Here is a 23513-nt window from a genome sequence, read left to right on the forward strand (position 1 = left end):
AACTGACTTGCCTGGTTAAATGAAATTAAAAATTAAGATTCAGAGAGAGATGGCGAAGTAGAGAGAGAGAGAGATAAGACAAAGAGAGATAAGACATAAAGAGAGATAAAACAAAGAGGGAGAGGACAGGCTCTGACTTACAGCTGGTGCTGAGCAGGAGCCCAGTGCAGCCAGTCACATCTCCTCCTGATTACTGTAAACATCCCCCATCATGCCCCCAGGACACTGATTGCACACCTACACACTTACCCAACCAAACCTCCCCGGGCCCCTTCTAACTAGGCCCCTCTCCCCCCAAAACATCCTGTCCCCTGGCTCTTCTCATCCACAACCCTCCTACCCTCCCTCCACACCACAGGAGGTTGGTGGCACCTTCATCGGGGAGGATGGGCTCGTGGTAATGGCTGGAGCGTAATAAATGAAATGGTATTAAATACATCGAACAAATTGTTTCCCATGATGCCATTCCATTTTCTCCGTTCCAGCCATTATTATGAGCCGTCTTCCCCTTAGCAGCCTCCAATGCTCCACACAGCTGGGGGTGCAGGTACAGGGGCCTGCAGTTGGTACCAGTTCCCTTGGATCACACGCTACAAACATTGATGCTAATGTTTCCTGTCAGACATGAAGCGGCTCACTCATCACACACTCACGTGACAATCAGGGAGAAAGGGACCTTTACACCATCGTTGGTTAAGATCATAGTGTACCTCGTCTCCCAAATGACAGCAGAAATGATCAGACATCAGGTACTCAACAAATAGCAGGGGTTTCTCTTTAACACAAATAATGTCAAATATCTCAATAACCTATGTTGAATGAGTCGGATATTGAATGAGTCGATATCGGGACAAATTAAATTACCATGTGATATCTACAGTATATATTTTTGAGTCAAATCAAGATATCTCTGGATATGGCCCCTTTCCCAGTGGTGGGTTAGCCTATCATCAACACACCTGTCTCTGCTTCTCCTGTTTCTCTACGGTGGTGAGATATACTCACATCCCATTACCCAATGATCCCCCAGAACAGACAGGCATCAATGCCATCATCAGCGCTGCTTACACCTGTCCACAATAACCACAGTCTTCCTTCCTCCTCCTTAACAACCCTAGTCCTGCCTTTGTCTGGGTCTAGGGATGTGTGTGCTCAGTCAGCAGACATGCAAACAGACAGACAGGCAGCCATCCAGACATCCAGACAGGCAGCCAGCCAGACATCCAGACAGGCAGGCAGCCAGACAGGCAGGCAGCCAGACATCCAGACAGGCAGGCAGCCAGACATCCAGACAGGCAGGCAGCCAGACATCCAGACAGGCAGGCAGCCAGACATCCAGACAGGCAGGCAGGCATTAGCATTTTATGACCCACCTCTGCCTCAGCACAGAGAACTGCTGGCCTTATCATTATCTCTCTCCCCCTCTCTCCCTCCCTCCCTGAAGTAGCTTTGCCTGGTCCATGATGAATGGAGGCAATTTAGGGCCTGGTTCAATCAGATCCGCATAGCTGATGTTTTGATGTTGTCGGAGGTAGAACTGCATTATAGAGCTTTTAAATCCACAATGGATCCCGGCATTATACTTAAGCTGACATTGCCATTGAATGCACGGAGTCGCATTGAGATAAATCCCATGCAGCCTTGTTTACAAGTTCGAACACTGGAATGTGAGATGTAATCGACCCCTCAATGAAGCTGATAGAAATCCTCATTACTTAGTTTAATGATTTTCAATTTGAGCATCACTGATGGAAGGCCTTAATGTAGTCATCATGCCCAGAGAGCGATGCCATAGGTGGACATAGAAAGTAGTCCACCATGTGGTGTGGTGAGGAAGTTTGCCTATACCGAACACCCCAAACTCTCAGCTTTCTAAGTTGTTTACCTTAAAGGTTGTGTTCTGGATACTTTGGAACATTTCAAATCCTGTGAATCACACAATGCAGACTGTCGTCCACACCCACACAGTCGAGCAGAGTGTTTCTCTTACCTCTCAGTGAAGTTTCTGAGCGCAGTGAAGAGTGACAATAGCATCTCTTAGTTCTTGTCTTCCTTCCTCGCCTGTTTCTGCTAGTGGGGGGTTTTCTGCCTGCAAAGGAAAATATTCAAATATAAATATAAAATACAATTGAATGTTGGATGATAGTGTTGGCGTACATCTATATTTCACAGACACACACGCAGACACACGCACATGAACACACAGAGAGACGGCTCTAGATGAAGGAAACAGATGGAGGCGTCTTCACCTCTTCCACAGCACAGTGGTTTTCCCTTGAGTCGTATGGCAGGTGTTTGCTGTGGCATTATGGGAATGGGAACTTGGGAAGTGGGAAGCACAGCAGTACATCGTCATATACAACACACACAAACACACACACACGCCATCTTATATCAGCCCACGGTTAGAGAATGTTTGTCTGCCTTATGTTGTGCTGTTATTCTGCCCTGTGACTCACACACCACCCACCCCCAACACACTTCTGCAGGGTAATAACACACACATTACTTGTGAGGCTTTTCATTTGTGAACAACTTACATCCATATACACTGAGTGTACAAAACATAAGGAACACCTTCCTAATATTGAGTTGCAGAACAGCCTAGATTAGTCGGGGTATGGACTCTACAAGGTGTCAAAAGCATTCCACAAGGATGTTGGCCCATGTTGACTCCAATGCTTCCCACAGTTGTGTCAAGTTGGCTGGATGTCCTTTGGGTGGTGGACCATTCTTGACCATTCTTGACCATTCCACACACGGTAAACTGTTGAGCGTGAAAAACCCAGCAGCACTGCAGTTCTTGAAACACTCAAACCAGTGGGCCTGGCACCTACAGGGTACTACCATACCCTGTTCAAAGGCACCCATTCACCTTCTGAATGGCACAAATACACAATCCATGTCTCAATTGTCTCAAGGCTTAAAAATCCTTCTTTAACCTGTATCATCCCCTTCATCTACACTGATTGAAGTGGATTTAACAAGTGACATCAATTAGGGATCATAGCTTTCACCTGGATTCACCTGGTCAGTCTATGTCATGGAAAGAGCAGGTGTTTGTAATATTTGTATACTCAGTGTATGCTGATGAGAAGACTAGATATTGTAGGCTGTTTTCCCTTTTAGTGTAATGGTGACCCTAGCCCAAATCCACAGTATTTCCATGGGGAACATAGCCTGAAAGCTGTAGCTCAGTTGGTAGAACATGGTGCTTGTAACGCCCGGATAGTGGATTTGAGTCCCGCGACCACCCATACGTAAACATTTATGCGCGCATGAGTGTAAGTTGCTTTAGATAAAATCGCTAAATGGCAAAAAGTTGGTAAAAGTTTAAGTGCATAGCAATGGCACAGTACAATGACTAAACTCATTAGACATAGCTCAGGTTGTCATGCAGATGCAAACAGTCACTTTGCACAATGAAGAAGTCACCACACATTGTAATGAGGTTGCCATGCACACTGATTAAGTAATAAGACACATATTAATGAGGTCACGGCACACAGTGATGACTTTGTTTGGCATGATGAAGGTGTCACTGTACTCAGTTATGGCTTCCTCCATCACAGCGATGGGGTCACACCTTTCTGATGAACACTGAGGAGAGAGCTTGATTCAAAAACTGTCTTTGGTTTGAGTTGCTCTCTTAAGGCAGCTGATATACAAACACTTAGAAGAGGCTTTCCTGGTAACAGCAATCATTTTAGTCGCAGACGTTCTCCCTCTTCTTCCCTCTCTACTGTCCTTGTCTCTCCAATCCACGCCACCCGGAGTGTAAAGAGCATCATCCAAACATCTCATCAACTGATCCTTTATTGGCCCTAGTCGTCTCCCCTGTGTGCATCGACAGCTGCTCTCAAGCACCAGCCCACACTCCCATAATCAGCCCTTTGCCTTGCTCTTCCAGGCTGTATTACACACACAGGCAGGCAGACAGGCACGCATGCTCTCCCGATCTGGAATACCTCACCATCAAATGCCGACCCCATTATCTCCCAAGACTGTCATCGATTATTGTCATGGCTGTTTATTATCCCCACTCAAGCTGACATCACGGTGGCACTCAAGGAACTATACAGGACTTTGAGTAAGCTGGAAACCGCATATCCGGAGGCTGCATTTGTTGTAGCTGGGGACTTTAATTAACAAAGGAAATCTAAGGAAATTTGTCCCGAAATTCAACCAACACACTGCCTCTACTACAAGCGGTGTCACGCCCTGATCTGTTTCACCTGTCCTTTCACCTGTCCTGTCTCCACCTCCTCCAGGTGTCGCTTATTTTCCTCAGTGTATTTATCCCAGTGTTTCCTGTCTCTCTGTGCCAGTTCGTCATGTATGTTTTCAAGTCAACCAGAGTGTTTTCCCGTGCTCCTGTTTTCTATTCTCTTTTTCTAGTCTTACCGGTTTTGACCCTTGCCTGTTTTTTCTGGACTCCGTACCCGCCTGCCTGACCATTCTTCCTGCCCTGACATTGAGCCTGTCTGCCACTCTTTACCTCTTGGACTCAGAATCTGGTTTTAACCTTTTGCCTGTCCACGACCATTCTCTTGCCTACTCCTTTTGGATTAATAATAAACTACAAAGACTCTAACCATCTGGCTCCTGTGTCTGCATCTGGGTCTCGCCTTGTGCCCTTATTCGCGGAGAGAAGAAGCTTGTTATTCTCTCTTCTGAGATGGCTACAAGGCCCCCCCTCCCCCTTTCGGCAAATCTGATCAGGCCTCCATTCTGCTCCTCCCCGCCCATAGGCAGAAATTAAAGCAGGAAGCATGCGATGTAATGTCTGTTTTAAACGTTGGTCATTCACGCAAAAAAGAATGTGCGAACTACCGCAATTAACCACGGTAAGGTGACGGAACATGGACGAGTACAAACAGAAAGAAGAAAGACATTACAAGAATATAGTAGAGTCGCAAGTCAATGGCTCAGACAAGAGACGCACGCATGTGGCAGGGACTTCAGACAATCACGGATTATAAAGGTAAATCCAGCCACGTCGTGGACACTGATGCCTCACTTCCAGACAAACTTAACACATTCTTTGCCCGCTTCGAGGAAAACAACACAGAGCCACCGTTGTGGGCCCCTGCTGCTCACGAGGACTGCGGGCTCCCGATCTCTGTACCCGACATGAGTAGGACTTTCATGCGTGTTAACCCTCTCAAGGTGGCATACCAATCCGCATCCTCGGTGCATGCGCAGACCAGGTGGTTGGAGTGTTTACAGACATATTCAACCTCTCCCTATCCCAGTCTGTTGTCCTCACTTGCTTCAAGACATCAACCATTGTTCCTGTACCTAAGTAAGCTAAGGTAACTGAACGAAATGACTATGACTAGGTAATACTTACCTCTGTCATCACGAAGTGCTTTGAGAGGCTAGTCAAGGACCATACGACCTCCATCTTGCCCGACAAACCTAGACCCACTACAATTTGCATACCGCCCCAACAAATCCACAGACGACGCAATCGCCATTGCACTGCACACCCCCCTATCTCACATGGACAAGAGGAATACCTATATGAGAATTCGGTTAAATCAACTACGGCTCTGCTTTCAACTCCATAGTGCCCTCCAAGCTTGTCACTAAGCTCAGGGCCCTGGGTCTGAACTCCTACCTGTGCAACTGGGTCCCAGATATCCCAACGAGCTGAAACCCAGGTGGTGAGGGTAGGCAACAACACCTCCGCCACGTGGATCCTAAACACCTGGGCCACTTAGGGGGGGAGGGGGGTGCTCAGTCCCCTCCTGTACTCACTGTTTACCCATGACTTTGTGGCTAAGCACGACTCCAATTCAATCATCAATTTTGCGGATGACACGTCAGTGTCAGGTCTGATTACCAACAACGATGAGACGATGAGATAGGAGATTAAAGCCCTGGCTAAGGAGCTGATTGTGGACTACAGGAGACAGAAGAGGGAGCGTGACCTCATCCACATTGACAAGGCTGTAGTGGAGAGGGTCAAAAGCTTAAATTCCTTGGTGTGCACATCTCCGAGGACCTGAAATCAAATAAAATGTTATTAGTCACATGCGCTGAATACAACAGGTATTCACCTTACAGTGAAATGCTTACTTACAAGCAAATGGTCCCACCACACCGACACCGTGGTGAAGAAAGCGCAACAGTGCCTCTACAACCTCAGGCGGCTGAAGAAATCAGACATGGCCCCTAAGACCCTCACAAACTTCGACAAATGCACCATTGAGGGCATTCTGTCAGGCTGGATCACTACCTGTTATGGCAACGACACCACCCTCAACCCCATGCCTCTCCAGAGTGTGGTGCAGTCAGCCCAAAGCATCACCGGGGGCACGCTGTCTTCCCCTCCAGGACATTTACAGCACTTGGTGTCAAAGAAAGGCCAAGAAGATCATCAAAGACCTCAGCCATTCAAGCTATGGTCTGTTCACTCTGCTACAATCTAGCAGACAGAGATGGTACAGGTGCATAAAAGCCGGGACTGAGAGACTGAAAAACAGCTTCTATCTCAAGGCCATCGGACTGTTGAACAGCCATCACTAGCCGGCTACCTGCCCGGTACTCTGTCCTGCACCTTGAGACTAATACCCCATCTATATAGAGTCATTGAACGCTGGTCACCTCATATTCTGTTTATATGCTGTTGTTTACTCACTGCGTATGATAATACTGTATTCTTGCTCATCCTAATGTAGCTACTACTGTACATACCATTTTCTTTCCAAGTGATATACTGTCTATGAACACCACGTATTTATATTCTGGACTCGTACACATGCTCATTCTAATTGTTACTCTCTTCTCTGGATTGTTACTTGGGCTCGTTCTGTAATTTCTTCATTTCTTATTTAGATTTTTTTAAATGATTCGTTTATTTGTATTGTATTTGCAAGACATTCTACTGCACTGTGTTGAAGCTAGTAACACAAGCATTTCGCTGCACCTGCCATATCAAATCTGTGTATGTGACCAATTTCATTCGATTTTATTAGACACACACACACACACACACCCCTCCGACTGCATCCTCATCACTCCAACATCCTCATCAACATCAAAACTGTTTATTCAGCCCGCCACGGTCCTTTTGACCCCTGCCTTTCTTCCTTTAAAGATCTCATCAGAGAGACAGATGAATGGGTGCTCTTTAAATAAATGATTCTAAACCGGAAGAGGAGTCAGACAGAGGAATAGAGCGAGTGGCGATTGGAACTAACCTCAGACGGTAATACATCTACACACACCATGTGCACAAACACACAAAAGTATGCGTGCATACTCACAGTTTTACCTGAGCATACATACTCACACACACACACACACACACACTAAGGTATTGTATGACGAGGTTCACAAGAAACTGTGCAAGGGATTATGGGTAATTAGCTAGCCGCATGGCCCTCTTCGTAATGATGGGAAAGCTGCCGGTGTCTAAACAGTGGAAAGGTCTCGCTTTGATGCCACACTCAATCTCCAGCAGGGCCAGATCCTTCTCACCCCATCCACACACACACACTCAGAAACACAGATAGGAGACATAGAGAGAAGGAAACAGAGGAAGAGAGCGAGAGAAAGGAATAGAGAGAGAGAGGGTTAAAAGCTAGAGAGAATGATAGGAAGAGGGGGAGATGCACTAAGAGAAAGAAAGGGAGATACACAGATAGAGAGAGAAAGAGAGGGAGAGAAAGACAGAGAGATACACTGAGAGATAGAGAGAAAAAGAGAGGGAGATACAGAGAGAGAGAGAGAAAGAGAGGGAGAGAAAGACAGAGAGATACACTGAGAGATAGAGAGAGAAATAGAGGGAGATACACAGAGATAGAGAGGGAGAGAAAGAGGGAGAGAAAAAGTGATATACACTGAGAGATAGAGAGAGAAAGAGAGGGAGATACACAGAGAGAGAGAGAAAGAGAGGGAGAGAAAGACAGAGAGATACACTGAGAGATAGAGAGAAAGAGAGGGAGATACACAGAGATAGAGAGGGAGAGAAAGAGGGAGAGAAAAAGTGATATACACAGAGATAGAGAGAGAAAGAGAGGGAGATACACAGAGAGAGAGAGAGAGAGAAATAGAGAGAGAGAGAGAGAGAGAGAGAGAAAGGGAGACACAGACATAGAGAGAGGATGAGAGAGAACGAAAGAGGGAGAGAAAGAGAGGGAGAGGGAGAGAGGGATATACACTGAGAGATAGAGATAGAAAGGGAGACACAGAGATAGAGAAAGGGAGACACAGAGATAGAGAAAGGGAGATACACTGAGAGATAGAGAGAGAAAGGCAGACAGAGATAGAGAGAGAAAGAGAGGGAGATACAGAGAGAGAGAGAAAGAGAGGGAGTGAAAGATATGAAAGAGGGAGAGAGTGAAGCAGCTCCTTAATCTCCCTTCATGTGTACTCAGTCATCCAGGACATGTTATGATGACAGGTCAAGTCATGTCAAGTAACAGGTGGGCACCAGAGCGCAGTGACTCAATGCATGCTGGGAGGCATGAGGGTGAATTGGAATTAGCCTCTGGTTCAGGGTCTATATTGTGTGTGAGCATGTGTGTGTGTGTGTGTGTGTGTGTGTGTGTGTGTGTGTGTGTGTTTCTAAACTGAAAAGAGAGGAGGCTTGGGTGTCGAATGGATTTACACTGTTACCAGAATTAATCATCTGCTGGACATGCTCAACAGTGACGACGCAACAGTTATGATACAGACACACTGACTGCCGATACGTACTTTAGGAGGACTTTCCTTCTCTTGCTAGAACAAAATACTTCCCTGCTGAACTTGGCTTTAAGACAATCAGATGCTGCAGTAGTTTATGTGTCGGGGGGCTAGGGTCAGTCTGTTATATCTGGAGTATTTATCCTGTCTTATCCGGTGTCCTGTGTGAATTTAAGTATGCTCTCTATAATTCTTTCTTTCTTTCTTTCTCTCTCTCTCTCGGAGGACCTGAGCCCTAGGACCATGCCTCAGGACTACCTGGCATGATGACTCCTTGCTGTCCCCAGTCCACCTGGCCGTGCTGCTGCTCCAGTTTCAACTGTTCTGCCTGTGGCTATGGAACCCTGACCTGTTCACCGGATGTGCTACCTGTCCCAGACCTGCTGTTTTCAACTCTCTACAGACAGCAGGAGCGGTAGAGATACTCTGAATGATCGGCTATGAAAAGCCAACTGACACTTACTCCTGAGGTGCTGACTTGTTGCACCCTCGACAACTACTGTGATTATTATTATTTGACCATGCTGGTCATTTATGAACATTTTAACATCTTGGCCATGTTCTGTTATAATCTCCACCCGGCACAGCCAGAAGAGGACTGACCACCCCTCATAGCCTGGTTCCTCTCTAGGTTTCTTCCTAGGTTTTGGCCTTTCTAGGGAGTTTTTCCTAGCCACCGTGCTTCTACACTTGCATTGCTTGCTGTTTGGGGTTTTAGGCTGGGTTTCTGTACAGCACTTTGAGATATCAGCTGATGTAAGAAGGGCTATATAAATAAATTTGATTTGATTTGATTTTGATTTGATCAGAGAGCACAAACCTCCACGTGGGGAGCCAACAGAAGTGACATGGATATTTTACATCTAGCTAAGGAGTTTTGTGCTTGAAGTATTTTTTTGTTAGGTTCAGTTTGATATTATGCACCTGCTCATTAGTTAGCTAGCTAACTAACTTTAGCTTGCTAACTGAGTCAGGCAGTCACACACGTGTCATATGAAATTAATGGGGTGGTAAGTGCAGCCCAATGCACATAACACTAAATGTTTACCAAGCTAGCTATCTAACAAGATGATGAAGAAATAATGTTGTTCACTCTCCATTATCCCATACTGCCAGTGCTAGTTCACTTGCTGGCTAAAGTTAGCTTGACGGTTATCATTGCCATTTAGCAAAATAAAGCTAGCTAGCTACTCCACAAATTATTGACAGGCCTTTGAAATGTTTGAATCCTTTTTTAATGTAATGTGAGTTGTGGATTCAAATAAAGTATTTAAAGTGTGTGTGTGTGTGTGGTGTGGTGTGTGTGTGTGTGTGTGTGTGTGTGTGTGTGTGTGTGTGTGTGTGTGTGTGTGTGTGTGTGTGTGTGTGTGTGTGTGTGTGTGTGTGTGTGTGTGTGTGTGTGTGTGTGTGTGTGTGTGTGTGTGGTGTGTGTGTGGTGTGGTGTGGTGTGGTGTGGTGTGGTGTGTGTGTGTGTGTGTGGTGTGTGTGTGTGTGTGTGTGTGTGTGTGTGTGTGTGTGTGTGTGTGTGGTGTGTGTGTGTGTGTGTGTGTTTGTGTGTGTGTGTGGGGTGTGTGTGTGTGTGTATGAAATATAGAGAGTGAAAAGTTGGTATCTTTCACTCACTGGTCCCAAGAAACTGTGTTAAAGCAATGCTTTCCCTTTTTGTTGCCTTTGGTCTAAAGCAACATTGAGTTTCTCCGCACAGTGCTCAAACCACTCTGAGTGTTTGAGTACATCAGAGTCCTTTGCTCAAGAGTTGAAACACTGCTGAACCAAGAGAAATTGCAGAGAGAAATATGCAAAATATGCACAAAAAAATAGGGAGAGATGGAGAGAGAGAGACAGAGAGAAGGGGGGGGGGGTGAGAAGAAAAGCAGTAAAGAGAGCTGGTGGAATAATAGAGAAACATGGTTGAATTCATCATCTTGGTGTGTGTTTATGTGTGTTGCATTGCATTGAAAATACAGTGCTGGTTGTGTACTGGGAGCAGTTATCATCCTCTACTCTCAGTGGAGCCTTTTTGCAAGCTCCTGCATTCTGTCTTCATTAACTTTGACACCCTCTTTCTCCCCCTCTCCTTTTTCTCCCCTTCTCAATATTTATCTCCCTTTCATCCCTCTCTATTTCTCCCTCCCTCTGCCTTTCTCTTTCATCCATCTCTATTTCTCCCCCACTCTCCTTCTTCCTCTCTCTGTATCTATCCTTCTTCCTCTCTGTTTCTGTTCCAGCCTATTCCCTTCTCTGTTCATAAGACCATCTAACAGTCTGCTGGCTGAATCCTCCATTATGTACATATTTTATCTGCTGAACAAAATGAGGTTATTCGTACTGACTGACTGTAACCCATTTACACCACCCACACAGAAAGACAGAAAGACAGGCTGCCCTGTTGTTTGGGCAGGCTCAATTACAGATCAACAGAAGCAGCAAAGATGTAGATACAGTGTCACAATCCCACCAAGTTCATTCTAAAAATGGCTCCATACTGCACTCTCTACTTCCACTATCTGGCTGCCACTCTACAGGAACCCACAGTTCAGTTCCAGGGTTCTGCTTGGCAATAGCCATGATCAGTTACCATGGACAGCTCCAGGCCTGCCAACACTTATATTCCAAAGAAAATATGTGGGCTTGCTTCAGCTAATAGGTTTTGATGGATAAATGAGGTTGGTTGGATAGATGGATGAATCAGCGATAGTTGGATGGATGGATGGAGGGATGGCTAAATGGATAGATGAATGAACAAGGAAGGGTAGATAGATCTAGAGAAGCTTATTAAAACCCCTTAATTAATGAATTAATTGGAGCCTACTGCTTCAGGTCAGACATCCTCCGCAGGTACAGTGGTGTGGACTAAGGAGAGGCTCAGGTTGGGAGTAGACGCTCTAGAAGAATACAGACACAGGTTTTTTTGGCCTGGGGCACAGATGAAACGTATACTTATGCAATACCTTGGAATCCAACCGAGATCTATGGGTAACACTACACTTGAACAGTCATCAAAACAGGCCTGCTACACTGGACACATAACTTCTGTTTTCAATGAAACCTGGGCTTAAGACGCCCAACTCAATGGTAGGCTCATGTTGCTCAGTGTAAAATTACACTCTGGTTGTATTTTCAAAAATTTGACATGGGACTCACTCTCCAATTCACACCTCTTAATATTTTCCGTTAGTCACTTCCCAGCCCACAACATTATTTCTGCCACTTCGCACAGGTAACTGCCAAAATAAAAGGAACACCAACATAAAGCATCTTAATAGGACATTGGGCCACCACGAGCCACCATAACAGCTTCAATGCACCTTGGCATAGATTCTACAAGTGTCTGGAACTCTATTGGAGGGATGCGACACCATTCTTCCACAAGAAATTCCAATATTTGGTGTTTCGTTGATGGTGGTGGAAAAGTCTGTCTCAGACACCTCTCCAGAATCTCTTATGAATCTCCTAGAATCTCTTATGAATCTCCTCTTAAGTGGTCAATTGAATTAAGATCTGGTGACTTTCAAAGTCACTGAGGTCTCGTCTTCTAGCCACGGTAGTCAAAATAATGGGCAACAGGGCATTTTTATACATGACCCTATACATGATGGGATGTTATTTGCTTAATTAACTCAGAAACCACACCTGTTTGGAAGCACCTGCTTTCAATATACTTTGTATCCCTCATCTACTCAAGTGTTTCCATTATTTTGGCAGTTACCTGTATGCAGTGGTAGAAGTACCCAACTGTCAAACTAAAAGTAAAGATACCTTCATGGAGTAAAAGCCTTAAAGTATTTGGTTTTAAATATCCTTAAGTATCAAAAGTAAATGTAATTGCTAAAATATACTTAAGTATCAAAAGTAAAAGTAAAAAGTATAAATAATTTCAAATTCCTTATATTAAAGGAACATTGCAATGTTTTAACTTATATATTCATCATCTCCAGTACCACCTTAACATCAACATATGTGAAAATGGTACGGTTATATGTTTTGTAGTAAAAAAAAGATAGAGAAAGATGTGGTTCCAATGACATCATCAACCAATTAGTAGACAATTAGTAGGCAATTAGTAGGCAATGCCTAATCATAATTGGTTAAAATCACACGACGCACACAATGCTATCATTGGAAACACTTATCTTGAAATGTGCCTTAAAGCAAACCAGACGGCACTCAGACATCCTTTACAAACAAAGCATTTGTGTTTAGTGAGTCTGCCAGAACAGAGGCAGCAGGGATGACCAAGGGTGTTCTCATGGTAAGTGTGTGAATTGGACCATTTTCCTGTCCTGCTAAACATTCTAAAGTACTTTTGAGTGTCAGTGAAAATGTATGGTGTATAAAGTACATTATTTTCTTTAGGGATGTAGTGGAGTAATGGTTAAAAGTTGTCAAATATCTAAAGTATAGATACCCAAAACAACTACTTTTTAAAATGTTTTTATTTCACCTTTATTTAACCAGGTAAGCTAGTTGAGAACAAGTTCTCATTTACAACTGCGACCTGGCCAAGATAAAGCAAAGCAGTGCGACACAAACAACAACACAGAGTTACACATGGAATAAACAAGCATACAGTCAATAATACAATAGAAAAAAAGAAAGTCTATATACAGTGTGTGCAAATGGCGTGAGGAGGTAAGGCAAGAAATAGGCCATAGTAGCGATGTAATTACAATTTAGCAAAATAACACTGGAGTGATAGATGAGCAGATGATGATGTGCAAGTAGAAACACTGGTGTGCAAAAGAGCAGAAAAGTAAATAAAAACAATATGGGGATGAGGTAGGTAGATTGGGTGGGCTATTTACAGATGGGCTATGTACAGCTGCAGCGATCGGTTAGCTGCTCAGATAGCTGATGTTTAAAGTTAGTGAGGGAAATATAAGTCTCCAGCTTCAGCGATTTTTGCAATTCGTTCCAGTCATCGTTCCAGTCATACTTAAGTAGTACTTTAAAGTATTTTTACTTAAGTACTTTACATCACTGACTGTATGTATGCTGCTATTTTGGCCAGGTTTATGTTGTAAAATAGATTTTTAATTTCACTGAGACTAAACTGGTAAAAATAAATCCAAAATGTCCACCCCATGTTGCATTCCTACCGTAAACATAGACCAACTAGCTCTCGTTATGTTAGCCCTCTGCCCATGCAATGTTTTCTTTACTGTATGCTCTGTCTCCCCACAACAGGAGAGTGAAAGGAGGGTGTGTGTGAGAGAGAGCGTGTAAAAGACAGAGCCTGCAACTCAACAGCAACAACATCAACCATAACAGAGCCATAACTGTCATGGCCGCCCTTCATGATGGAAAGTGTTTGTGTGTTGACGGGTTGGACTTGAGATGAGTTTCCTCGTGATGCAGGAAGCTTGTCTATCCTGTCAGTCTCATTATCTTCACATAACCACTAGAATCCTCCTTCCTTCCTTCTCTCCTATATGCAGTGGGCTCCTGACGTGCTCTCTGTGTGTATTAATGAAAAATATTTCTAAATTGCGTTATTGATTATGTGTCTGGCTGCCCATGAAAGACTGTGTACTTTTCTTTAGGAATCAGATCTGGTCTGCTGTGTGGTATTTATCAACACCACTAAAGAACACTGTGTGTGTGTGTGTGTGTGTGTGTGTGTGCTTCAACTGAACTGTGAGAACACTGTGTGAGAATCATTGTCTGCAGATGGACAGTTTGGCCCTTCTCTCTGTGTTTGCGTGCACACGTGCATGTGTGTACAACCCGTTCTCTCAGTCTAAACGTCAATATACTGACATAAAAGCAAGCGTGTGTGTGTGCAGTCAACTAGATGCTTGCTGTCATCCCACGGTGGATAGAATTTCTAACTCGCTGTGAGAACATTAAAGCAGGTGCAAGATTGACCTGAAGCAGTGAGAGACCTGAAGTCTGGTACTCAGGAGCTCTAGATCTGATCGTTCAGCTATTGCATTGTGTTGGTGTGGTACACACCCCCAGGCTTTAACTTCTCTTATCTACGAATACCGGATGCGGGTTTGTATTCGACAACATACGGTGATCGCCACAAATAGTCATATTAAACATTCCTGAAAATACAAGTGTCTCACATGCTTCAAAAGCCTAGAATCTTGCTAATCCAACTGCGTTGTCAGATTTAAAAAAGGATTTAATGCGAAAGAATACGATGCGATTATCTGAGCACAGAGCCCCATACCAAACTACTTTTTCAACCAGCACAGGCGTAACAAAATCACAGATAGCAATGAAATAAATCGTTTACCTTTGAAGATCTTTCTCTGTTTGCAATCCCAAGGCTCATTGTTACACAATGAATGGTCTTTTGTTCGGTTAAATCCATTTTTATAGCCTAACACGAAACATTTTGTGAACGCTTATCTCGTTGAATTTAGTGTCATTCAATTTTCGAAACATTCGACGTAAATACACAGACTAAACCTGACTTTATCCAGTCATGTTTGGTTTCCTTGCAATCAACTGTTTGTTTGTAACACAACCAAACTTGATGGGTCATTTCGCGGGACGTATTGACCCAAAGAAACCGATTGGAAGACAACAAGTAACGACCTCATTGTGCACCAATTATATGACCGCTGTTTCGTTGATTGACTGTATTTTAACCCAATGACCACTGATCGTCTTGAAATCTAGCTGGGTAGATAGCCAATGAGCAGAGGTAAACGGCAATATGTAATGTTTGTGTTTTGGAAGACCAACCCATGTAGTAAACTCCGACGTAAAGACCGTCATCCGCCATTGAAGTTTCATACTGGAAGGAGCCATACTCATTACGCACAGCACTGTTTCCGTAACAAGCATCTTCAGCTGTTTATATATCGAACATCATGGCGAATAAGTCAGGGAAAGCTAAATCTAAGACTAGATATACAAATGTAGACAAAAGTATAGAGGAAATTGATCGTGAAAGTGAAACATATGCTTTTGGAAGACGACTCAGTTATCGACCATGACTCAAATGGAAGCATATTTTTTGAACGGAGAGGACATTATTTTGGACTGGTAAGTTCTTCTCATGCTAACGCGGTTGTTTGAAATTAAAAATATAAAATATTATTTGTGATTGTTTTTACATTTTATTTGCAATATATAAAAATGTAATGAAATGTGTAAAGTACACATTGGCTATACTTCCTCCAGCGGCATGCTTCCTCAACTCAGTCTACATATTATGGATTAGAGGGAGCATGGTCGAGATGCGTGTGTCTGCCGCCAACGTGTCCATCCCCAACGTGTGTCCATCCCCCTCTGAAGCTGGTTCATCCAGCTGGACCCCTGCTGTCTCTGGCTCCACACCTCCCGGGCCATCTAGAGGTAAACTGTTCATATTTACTCTTGAGGGCTATATAAATAGATTTGATAGAGGACTGAGGGTCTTTCAAATATTGAAAGTGTGTAAATAGTTACCCATGTTATTTTGTAAATGTATATATTTTTTTTCTTCATATTTTTTTTTTCTCCATTTTTTGGGGGGGGGGTGTGTTAGAATACCATTTTGGTATTTTGTGTATAGTTATTTGTTTCAAAATGTATACCTTCACCAATTTGGCCACTTGGGTACATTTGGCCTACTTGTGTGGGACACCTGGGTGACTTCATGATAAATGTCATGTAGCACACTCATTTTGGAAGTTATCATTCTGAAACTTTGCACAAGTACTGTTGCCCTCTTTTTTTGTTTTTCACTGAAATTGTTCCCATATTCATATCTGAATGTTTGTTTTATCTTGTTCATTTTAAAGATGATGATACAACAATTAAAAAGAAAAAACATATGTTTTTTTCATTGTATTATCTAAACCAGATCTATTGTGTTATATTCTCCTACATTCAATTCACATTTACACAAACTTCAGAGTGTTTTCTTTCAAATGGTACCAAGAATATGCATATCCTTGCTTCTGGGCCTGAGCTAGAGGCAGTTAAATTTGGGTATGTCTTCAGGTGGAAATTGAAACAAGGGTACAGGGTAGCTGCTGTAAGAGGTTTTAAGAGATTGCAACAGATAAAAAAACAAAACACTTGTTCTGACTCACACAATGCTTTTTCTGTGGTTTCTCTCTCTCTATCTCCATCCATCTTCTCCCTCTTTCGCAGTCTGCCTCTCTCTCTCTCTCATCCCACACGCACAGTGGGGAAGGACAGGCTTAGCTTTGCTCCAGCTGCTCCTGCTGGCTCTGGGCAAACGCACATTAATGTCCCCTTACAGTGGGCTACCATTACATTAATGTCTCCTTACAGTGGGCTAACGTTACATCAACATCTCTCGACAGTGGGCTAACACAGAACCAACATGACCTAAATAACTCTGGCACACAGCTAATGTTAGTTTTACAACTACTAATGTTAAGCTAAGACCTGCGGGAGGATTGAAGCGTTTGCCTTTCAGAGTTGCTCAGCGTCTTGCCATAGAGCCAGATGGCCCACGGAGTGAGGGTTGCTACCATTTACCATGTTCTTCTACTGACATAACCAAGGCTGTCAGGTGAAGTGTTTTGCTGTTCACTGGTCTCAGTGGTCTTGTATGTACGTAGCGTCTTACACTTGTCTCCTGTCTGGAGGGGATATGGTGATGCAAGGTGTAAAAAAACAGTTCAGAAGGCGAAAGAGGGGGAAGGGGATTTGACCGTGACTGCACATGCTCAGTCTAAGATATGCATGTATAGGGAAGTTATGTAAGAGCTTCTTCGCAATAGAAGAGTGATAATGGTTGTGTCAGTGGTGTGTGTGGGTTTCTGCGTGTCAATCAATCAATCAAATGTATTTAAAAAGCCCTTCTTACTGATGAGCTGATGTCACAAAGTGCTGTACAGAAACCCAGCCTAAACCCAGCCTAAAACCCCAAACAGCAAGCAATGCAGGTGTAGAAGCACGTGGCTAGGAAAAACTCCCTAGAAAGGCCAGAACCTAGAGAGGAACCAGGCTACGAGGGGTGGCCAGTCCTCTTCTGGTTGTGCCGGGTGGAGATTATAACAGAACATGGCCAAGCTGTTCAAATGTTCATAGATGACCAGCAGGGTCAAACAATAATAATCACAGTGGTTGTCGAGGGTGCAACAGGTCAGCACCTCAGGAGTAAATGTCAGTTGGCTTTTCATAGCCGATCATTCAGAGTATCTCTACCGCTCCTGCTGTCTCTAGAGAGTTGACACACGTGAATGCTTGTTTGTGTATCTACATGCTTGCGTGCCTGCGTGTGTTTGTGTTTCCTCAATTGACAGTTAAGCACACACAGAGCACCAGCGGGCCTCCTCAGGCTTATGAAACAGTCCCCCCTCCGGCCCAGCTCCAACCCCCTTACACCAGCCTGCTCTTTCACTGGATGCAAATGGATTTCCCCTCCGAGGGCTACTGACCTTTTAGAATAATATTCACCAGATAGAAAGAGAGAGAGAGACCAGGCTGGACTTTAACACGGTGTCTCTCTGTCTGAGTAACCTCTACAGTATATAGAACAGACTGACTCACTGGGCCTCACCTGAAGTAACAGGTGAGACAGAGAAGAGATGCATCCATTAGACAGGTGGATTAGGAGGAGAGAAGAGGAGAAAGGGAGATGGGATGGGAGAAGAGAGGGGAGGGGAGAATAGGGAAGGGAGGAGAGGGGAGGAGAGGGGATAGGAGAAGAGGGGGAGGGGAAGGGAGAATAGAGGAGGAGAGGACAGCAGAAGGGAGAGGACAGCAGAAGGGAGAAGAGGAGAGGGGATGGGAGAAGAAGCGAGGGGAGGGGACGGAAGAAGAAGAGATGGAAGGGAGAGGAGAGGAGAGGGGATGGGAGAAGAAGAGAGGGGAGGGGAAGGAAGAAGAAGAGAGGGAAGGAAGAGAGGAGAGGGGATGGGAGAAGAAGCGAGGGGAGGGGAAGGAAGAAGAGAGGGAAGGGAGAAGAGGACAGGAGAGGGGAGGGGAGGAGGGGAACGGAGAGGAGAGGGGATGGGAGAAGAAGAGAGGGGAGGGGAAGGAAGAAGAAGAGATGGGAGGGAAGAGAGGAGAGGGGAGGAGGAGAGGGGAAGGGAGAGGAGAGGGGATGGGAGAAGAAGAGGGGAGGGGAAGGGAGAAGAGGGGAGGGGAAGGAAGAAGAAGAGAGGGAAGGAAGAAGAAGGGAGAAGAGGACAGGGAGAGGGAGAGGAGAGGAGAGGAGAGGGGATGGGAGAAGAAGAGAGGGAAGGGAGGAGAGAGGAAGGGATGGGAGATGAGGGGAGAAGAGGAGAGTAGAGGGGAAGGGAGAAGAGGAGAGGGGAGAAGAGAGAGGAGGGGATGGGAGGCGAGGGGAGGGGAAGGGAGAAGAAGAGAGGGGAGGGGAAGGAAGAAGAAGAGAGGGAAGGAAGAAGAAGGGAGGGAAGGGAGTAGAGGACAGGAGAGGGGGAGAGGAAAGGGGAAGGGAGAGGAGAGGGGATGGGAGAAGAAGAGAGGGGATGGGAAGGAAGAAGAAGAGAGGGAAGAAGGGAGAAGAGGACAGGAGAGGAGAGGGGATGGGAGAAGAAGAGAGGGAAGGGAGAAGAGGAGAGGAGAGAGGAAGGGATAAGAGAAGGGAAGGGAGAGGATGGGAGAAGAGGACAGGAGAGGAGAGGGGGAGAGGGGAGAAGAAGGGAGAAGAGGAGAGTAGAGGGGAAGGGAGAAGAGGAGAGGGGAATGGAAAAGGGAGAGGGGATGGGAGAAGGAGAGGGGATGGGAGAAGAAGAGAGGGGGGGGGGGAGAGGGGAAGGGAGAAGAAGAGGGGAAGGGAGAATAGAGGAGGAGAGGACAGCAGAAGGGAGAAGAGGAGAGGGGAAGAGAGAAGGGGAGAAGAGAGGGGAAGGGAGAGGAGGAGAGGGGATGGGAGAAGATGAGAGGGGAGGGGAAGGGAGAAGATGACAGGGGAGGAGAGAGGAAGGGGGTGGAAGGGAGAAGAAGAGGGGAATGGAGAATAGAGAAGGGAGAGGGGATGGGAGAAGAAGAGAGGAGAGGGGATGTGAGAAGAAGAGAGGGGAAGGGAAGGGAGAAGAGGAGAGGGGAAGGGAGGGGAAGGGAGAAGAGGAGAGGGGATGGGAGAAGAAGAGAGGGGAAGGGAGAAGAAGAGAGGGGAAGGGAGAAGAAGAGAGTAGGGAGGAGAGTAGAGAGGAAGGGAGGAGAGTAGAGTAGAGGGGAAGGGAGAAGAGGAGAGTAGATGGGAAGGGAGAAGAGGAGAGGAGATGAGGAGAGGAGATGAGATGGGAAGGGAGAAGAGGAGAGGGGAAGGGAGAATGGAGAGGAGAGGACAGGACAGGAGAAGGGAGAGGAGAGGACATGAAAGGGAGGAGAGGGGAAGGGAGAGGAGAAGGGAAAGAAAAGGAGGAGAGGAGAGGAGAGGAGAAGTGAGGAGAGGAGAGGGCTTGGCTCTATGTATTTGTGTTTGTAAGAGTTGCGTTGTCATTAGTCTGTGCACCGATGAATGAGTAAGTGTGTATTTGTGTGTGCATACGTGTGTGTATACGTGTGTGTGTGTATTTGTGTGTGTATACGTGTGTGTATTTGTGTGTGTATTCGTGTGTGTATTTGTGTATGTATTCATGTGTGTATTTGTGTGTATATACGTGTGTTTATTTGTGTGTGTATACGTGTGTGTATTTGTGTGTGTATATGTGTGTGTATTTGTGTGTGTATACGTGTGTGTATTTGTATGTGTATACGTGTGTGTATTTGTGTGTGTATACTTGTGTGTGTATACGTGTGTGTGTATTTGTGTGTGTATACGTGTGTGTGTATTTGTGTGTGTATACGTGTGTGTATTTGTGTGTGTATACGTGTGTGTATTTGTGTGTGTATACGTGTGTGTATTTGTGTGTGTATACGTGTGTGTGTGTATTTGTGTGTGCGTCGCTATTTTTAGCTCGGGCTGATGATGTATCCAACTGCCGCTAAACAAAACAAACGACGCAGGTTCCCCCCCCCCCCCCCCCACCCGCCAATTCAACCTCCTTACAGAAGGCCAGTTGGATCAATGGGAGGAAATTACTGAGTAAATTGTACTCACAGCAAAGTGACCTTCAGACAGAGACTCTGAGGGACTGAGAGACCCACAGCCTTCAGCCTGAGCACTGCCACTGCCAGACAGGTGGTACAGAGAAGGAGGTGCAGCGAACACAGGTTACAGCACAGATAGACCAGAGATATCACTGATCACACACAGCACAGATAGACCAGAGATATCACTGGTCACACACAGCACAGATAGACTAGAGATATCACTGGTCACACACAGCACAGATAGACTAGAGATATCACTGGTCACACACAGCACAGATTACATTTACATTTACATTTAAGTCATTTAGCAGACGCTCTTATCCAGAGCGACTTACAAGTTGGATAGACCAGAGATATCACTGGTCACACACAGCACGGATAGACCAGAGATATCACTGATCACACACAGCACGGATAGACCAGAGATATCACTGATCACACACAGCACGGATAGACCAGAGATATCACTGGTCACACACAGCACGGATAGACCAGAGATATCACTGGTCACACACAGCACGGATAGACCAGAGATATCACTGGTCACACACAGCACGGATAGACCAGAGATATCACTGGTCACACACAGCACGGATAGACCAGAGATATCACTGGTCACACACAGCACAGATAGACCAGAGATATCACTGGTCACACACAGCACGGATAGACCAGAGATATCACTGATCACACACAGCACGGATAGACCAGAGATATCACTGATCACACACAGCACGGATAGACCAGAGATATCACTGATCACACACAGCACGGATAGACCAGAGATATCACTGGTCACACACAGCACAGATAGACCAGAGATATCACTGGTCACACACAGCACAGATAGACCAGAGATATCACTGATCACACACAGCACAGATAGACCAGAGATATCACTGATCACACACAGCACGGATAGACCAGAGATATCACTGGTCACACACAGCACAGATAGACCAGAGATATCACTGGTCACACACAGCACAGATAGACCAGAGATATCACTGATCACACACAGCACAGATAGACCAGAGATATCACTGGTCACACACAGCACAGATAGACCAGAGATATCACTGGTCACACACAGCACAGATAGACCAGAGATATCACTGGTCACACACAGCACAGATAGACCAGAGATATCACTGATCACACACAGCACAGCTAACACAGGCTACTGCAGCAGTATATACGCTCTATGCTCCAGCATTTTGGATTTGAGATCAAATGTTTCATATGAGGCGACAATACAGAATGTCACCTTTTATTTGAGGGTATTTGTTTTACTGTTTAGAAATGAAAGCACTTTATTTATCTGGTCCCCCCCATTTGAAGGTGTCATAAGTATTTGGACATGTATGTATGAAAATACAGTCACATAAAAGGTGACATTCTGTATTGTCGCCTCATATGAAACATTTGATCTCAAATCCAAAATGCTGGAGAATAGAGCCAAATTGAACGTTTTAGATTCACTGTCCAATAAATACGTAGGGGAGTGTACGTACAGTATATCCAAGCACAGGTGTCAGCAACATGACTACAGAGAGCCAGTTGAGTGAACAACTAATAGTCAAAGGCAAGCACAGGTGAATATCAGGTGCACTATAAGCTAACACAAAGCCTGGGAGATAACCAGGAAGATGGCGCCGACAGATAGGGTAGCCGGGCTTCTAGCTTACAAGCATTTCACTACACCCGCAATAACATCTGCTAATATCTGTGACCAATAAAATTGTATTCGATTTGCCCATTAACACCTGTGCAGCACATGTCCATAACATGTCATGTGTAGCCAAGTCAGAGAGCCTGTTCTGTTAGAAAGCCAGTACTGCGTCCCAAATGTCACCCTATTCCCTATGTAGTGCACTACCTAACGGTCCTGGTCAAAAGTTGTGCACTATAAAGGGAATATGGTGCCATTGGGGATGAAGGCATTGTTTAGCTGAATGAGTGGAGGCAAATGGCCCATTTTGAGCCCATAATGGTCCACTGTATGCTTGTATCACCAGGAGATATGACCCATTGGAGTGGCTACATATACAGCAGCTTATCTACACCGTGGGCCTTAATGGAGCTCATCGCAGCCATCATTATGCTAAGTGAATTCTATCAGACAAGTTCCAGTCTGTAGCCTCATCAGCATGGTTAGTGGACTAATGCCACAGAGACAGACTAGAGAACCAGGCATGAGTCTGTTCTTTTCTAATGACATGGGGGGTGCCCAGGGGCCCTGACCTCCAGGGGGCCGCCATTGATTTTGTTAGTCCCTTTCACTCAGATATCATATGAATATGGCATAAGTCATGGCAAAATGAGTGGAATTGCAAGAAATTAGCTTTAAAACTGCAAAATGTTTTCTCCACCTCATGGCAAAATGTGTAGAATTTAACGAAATCAGTTTTAAAACTGCAACATTTTCTCTACACTCCATGGCAAACTGTGTAGAATTGCAGAAAATGTCATTTGTGTGTGTAATCTGTGGGGGTGTGTGCGTGCGTTCGTGGATAAGTGGACCAATCCCCAGTAAAAAAGGCTATTAGGTTTAGGGTTAGGGTTACAATTAGGAAAAAGATCAGACACACCGGTAGGATTGTCCAACGTTTGCCTGCTGACAGTACTCAGCACCTCTGAATGGAGTGTCAGCAGTCAATCTCTTTTTTGTTCACACAGCAAAGAACTTGGAAGTCATCAGCCACTCAGCCTTGTTAAAACACTCCAAACCAGAAGGTGGCAGTAGCATTGTTTTGTAATGCATATCCGTGCATATTGCTAAAGGTCTAGATTCCAGGCTATCTGCGCTATTGTTGCTATTTTGTAGAATGCCC

At 45.0% G+C, this 23513-nt stretch overlaps 1 protein-coding gene across 4 annotated transcripts in view; it reads right to left on the reverse strand.

Moving 5' to 3' along the window:
* Nucleotides 1-23513, reverse strand: part of LOC139548977 (A-kinase anchor protein SPHKAP-like) — a 151662-nt gene that overhangs the window by 57427 nt on the left and 70722 nt on the right. For all 4 annotated transcript variants that reach the window (XM_071358988.1, XM_071358985.1, XM_071358983.1 and 1 more), the window contains exon 2: nucleotides 1991-2089. In XM_071358988.1, coding sequence (XP_071215089.1) covers nucleotides 1991-2034 — 44 coding nt within the window. In that variant the 5' untranslated portion in view covers nucleotides 2035-2089. The remainder of the gene's footprint in view (nucleotides 1-1990; nucleotides 2090-23513) is intronic.

The sequence above is a fragment of the Salvelinus alpinus genome, chromosome 22 (genome assembly GCF_045679555.1).
Source record: "Salvelinus alpinus chromosome 22, SLU_Salpinus.1, whole genome shotgun sequence".
NCBI classification, from domain to species: Eukaryota; Metazoa; Chordata; class Actinopteri; order Salmoniformes; family Salmonidae; genus Salvelinus; species Salvelinus alpinus.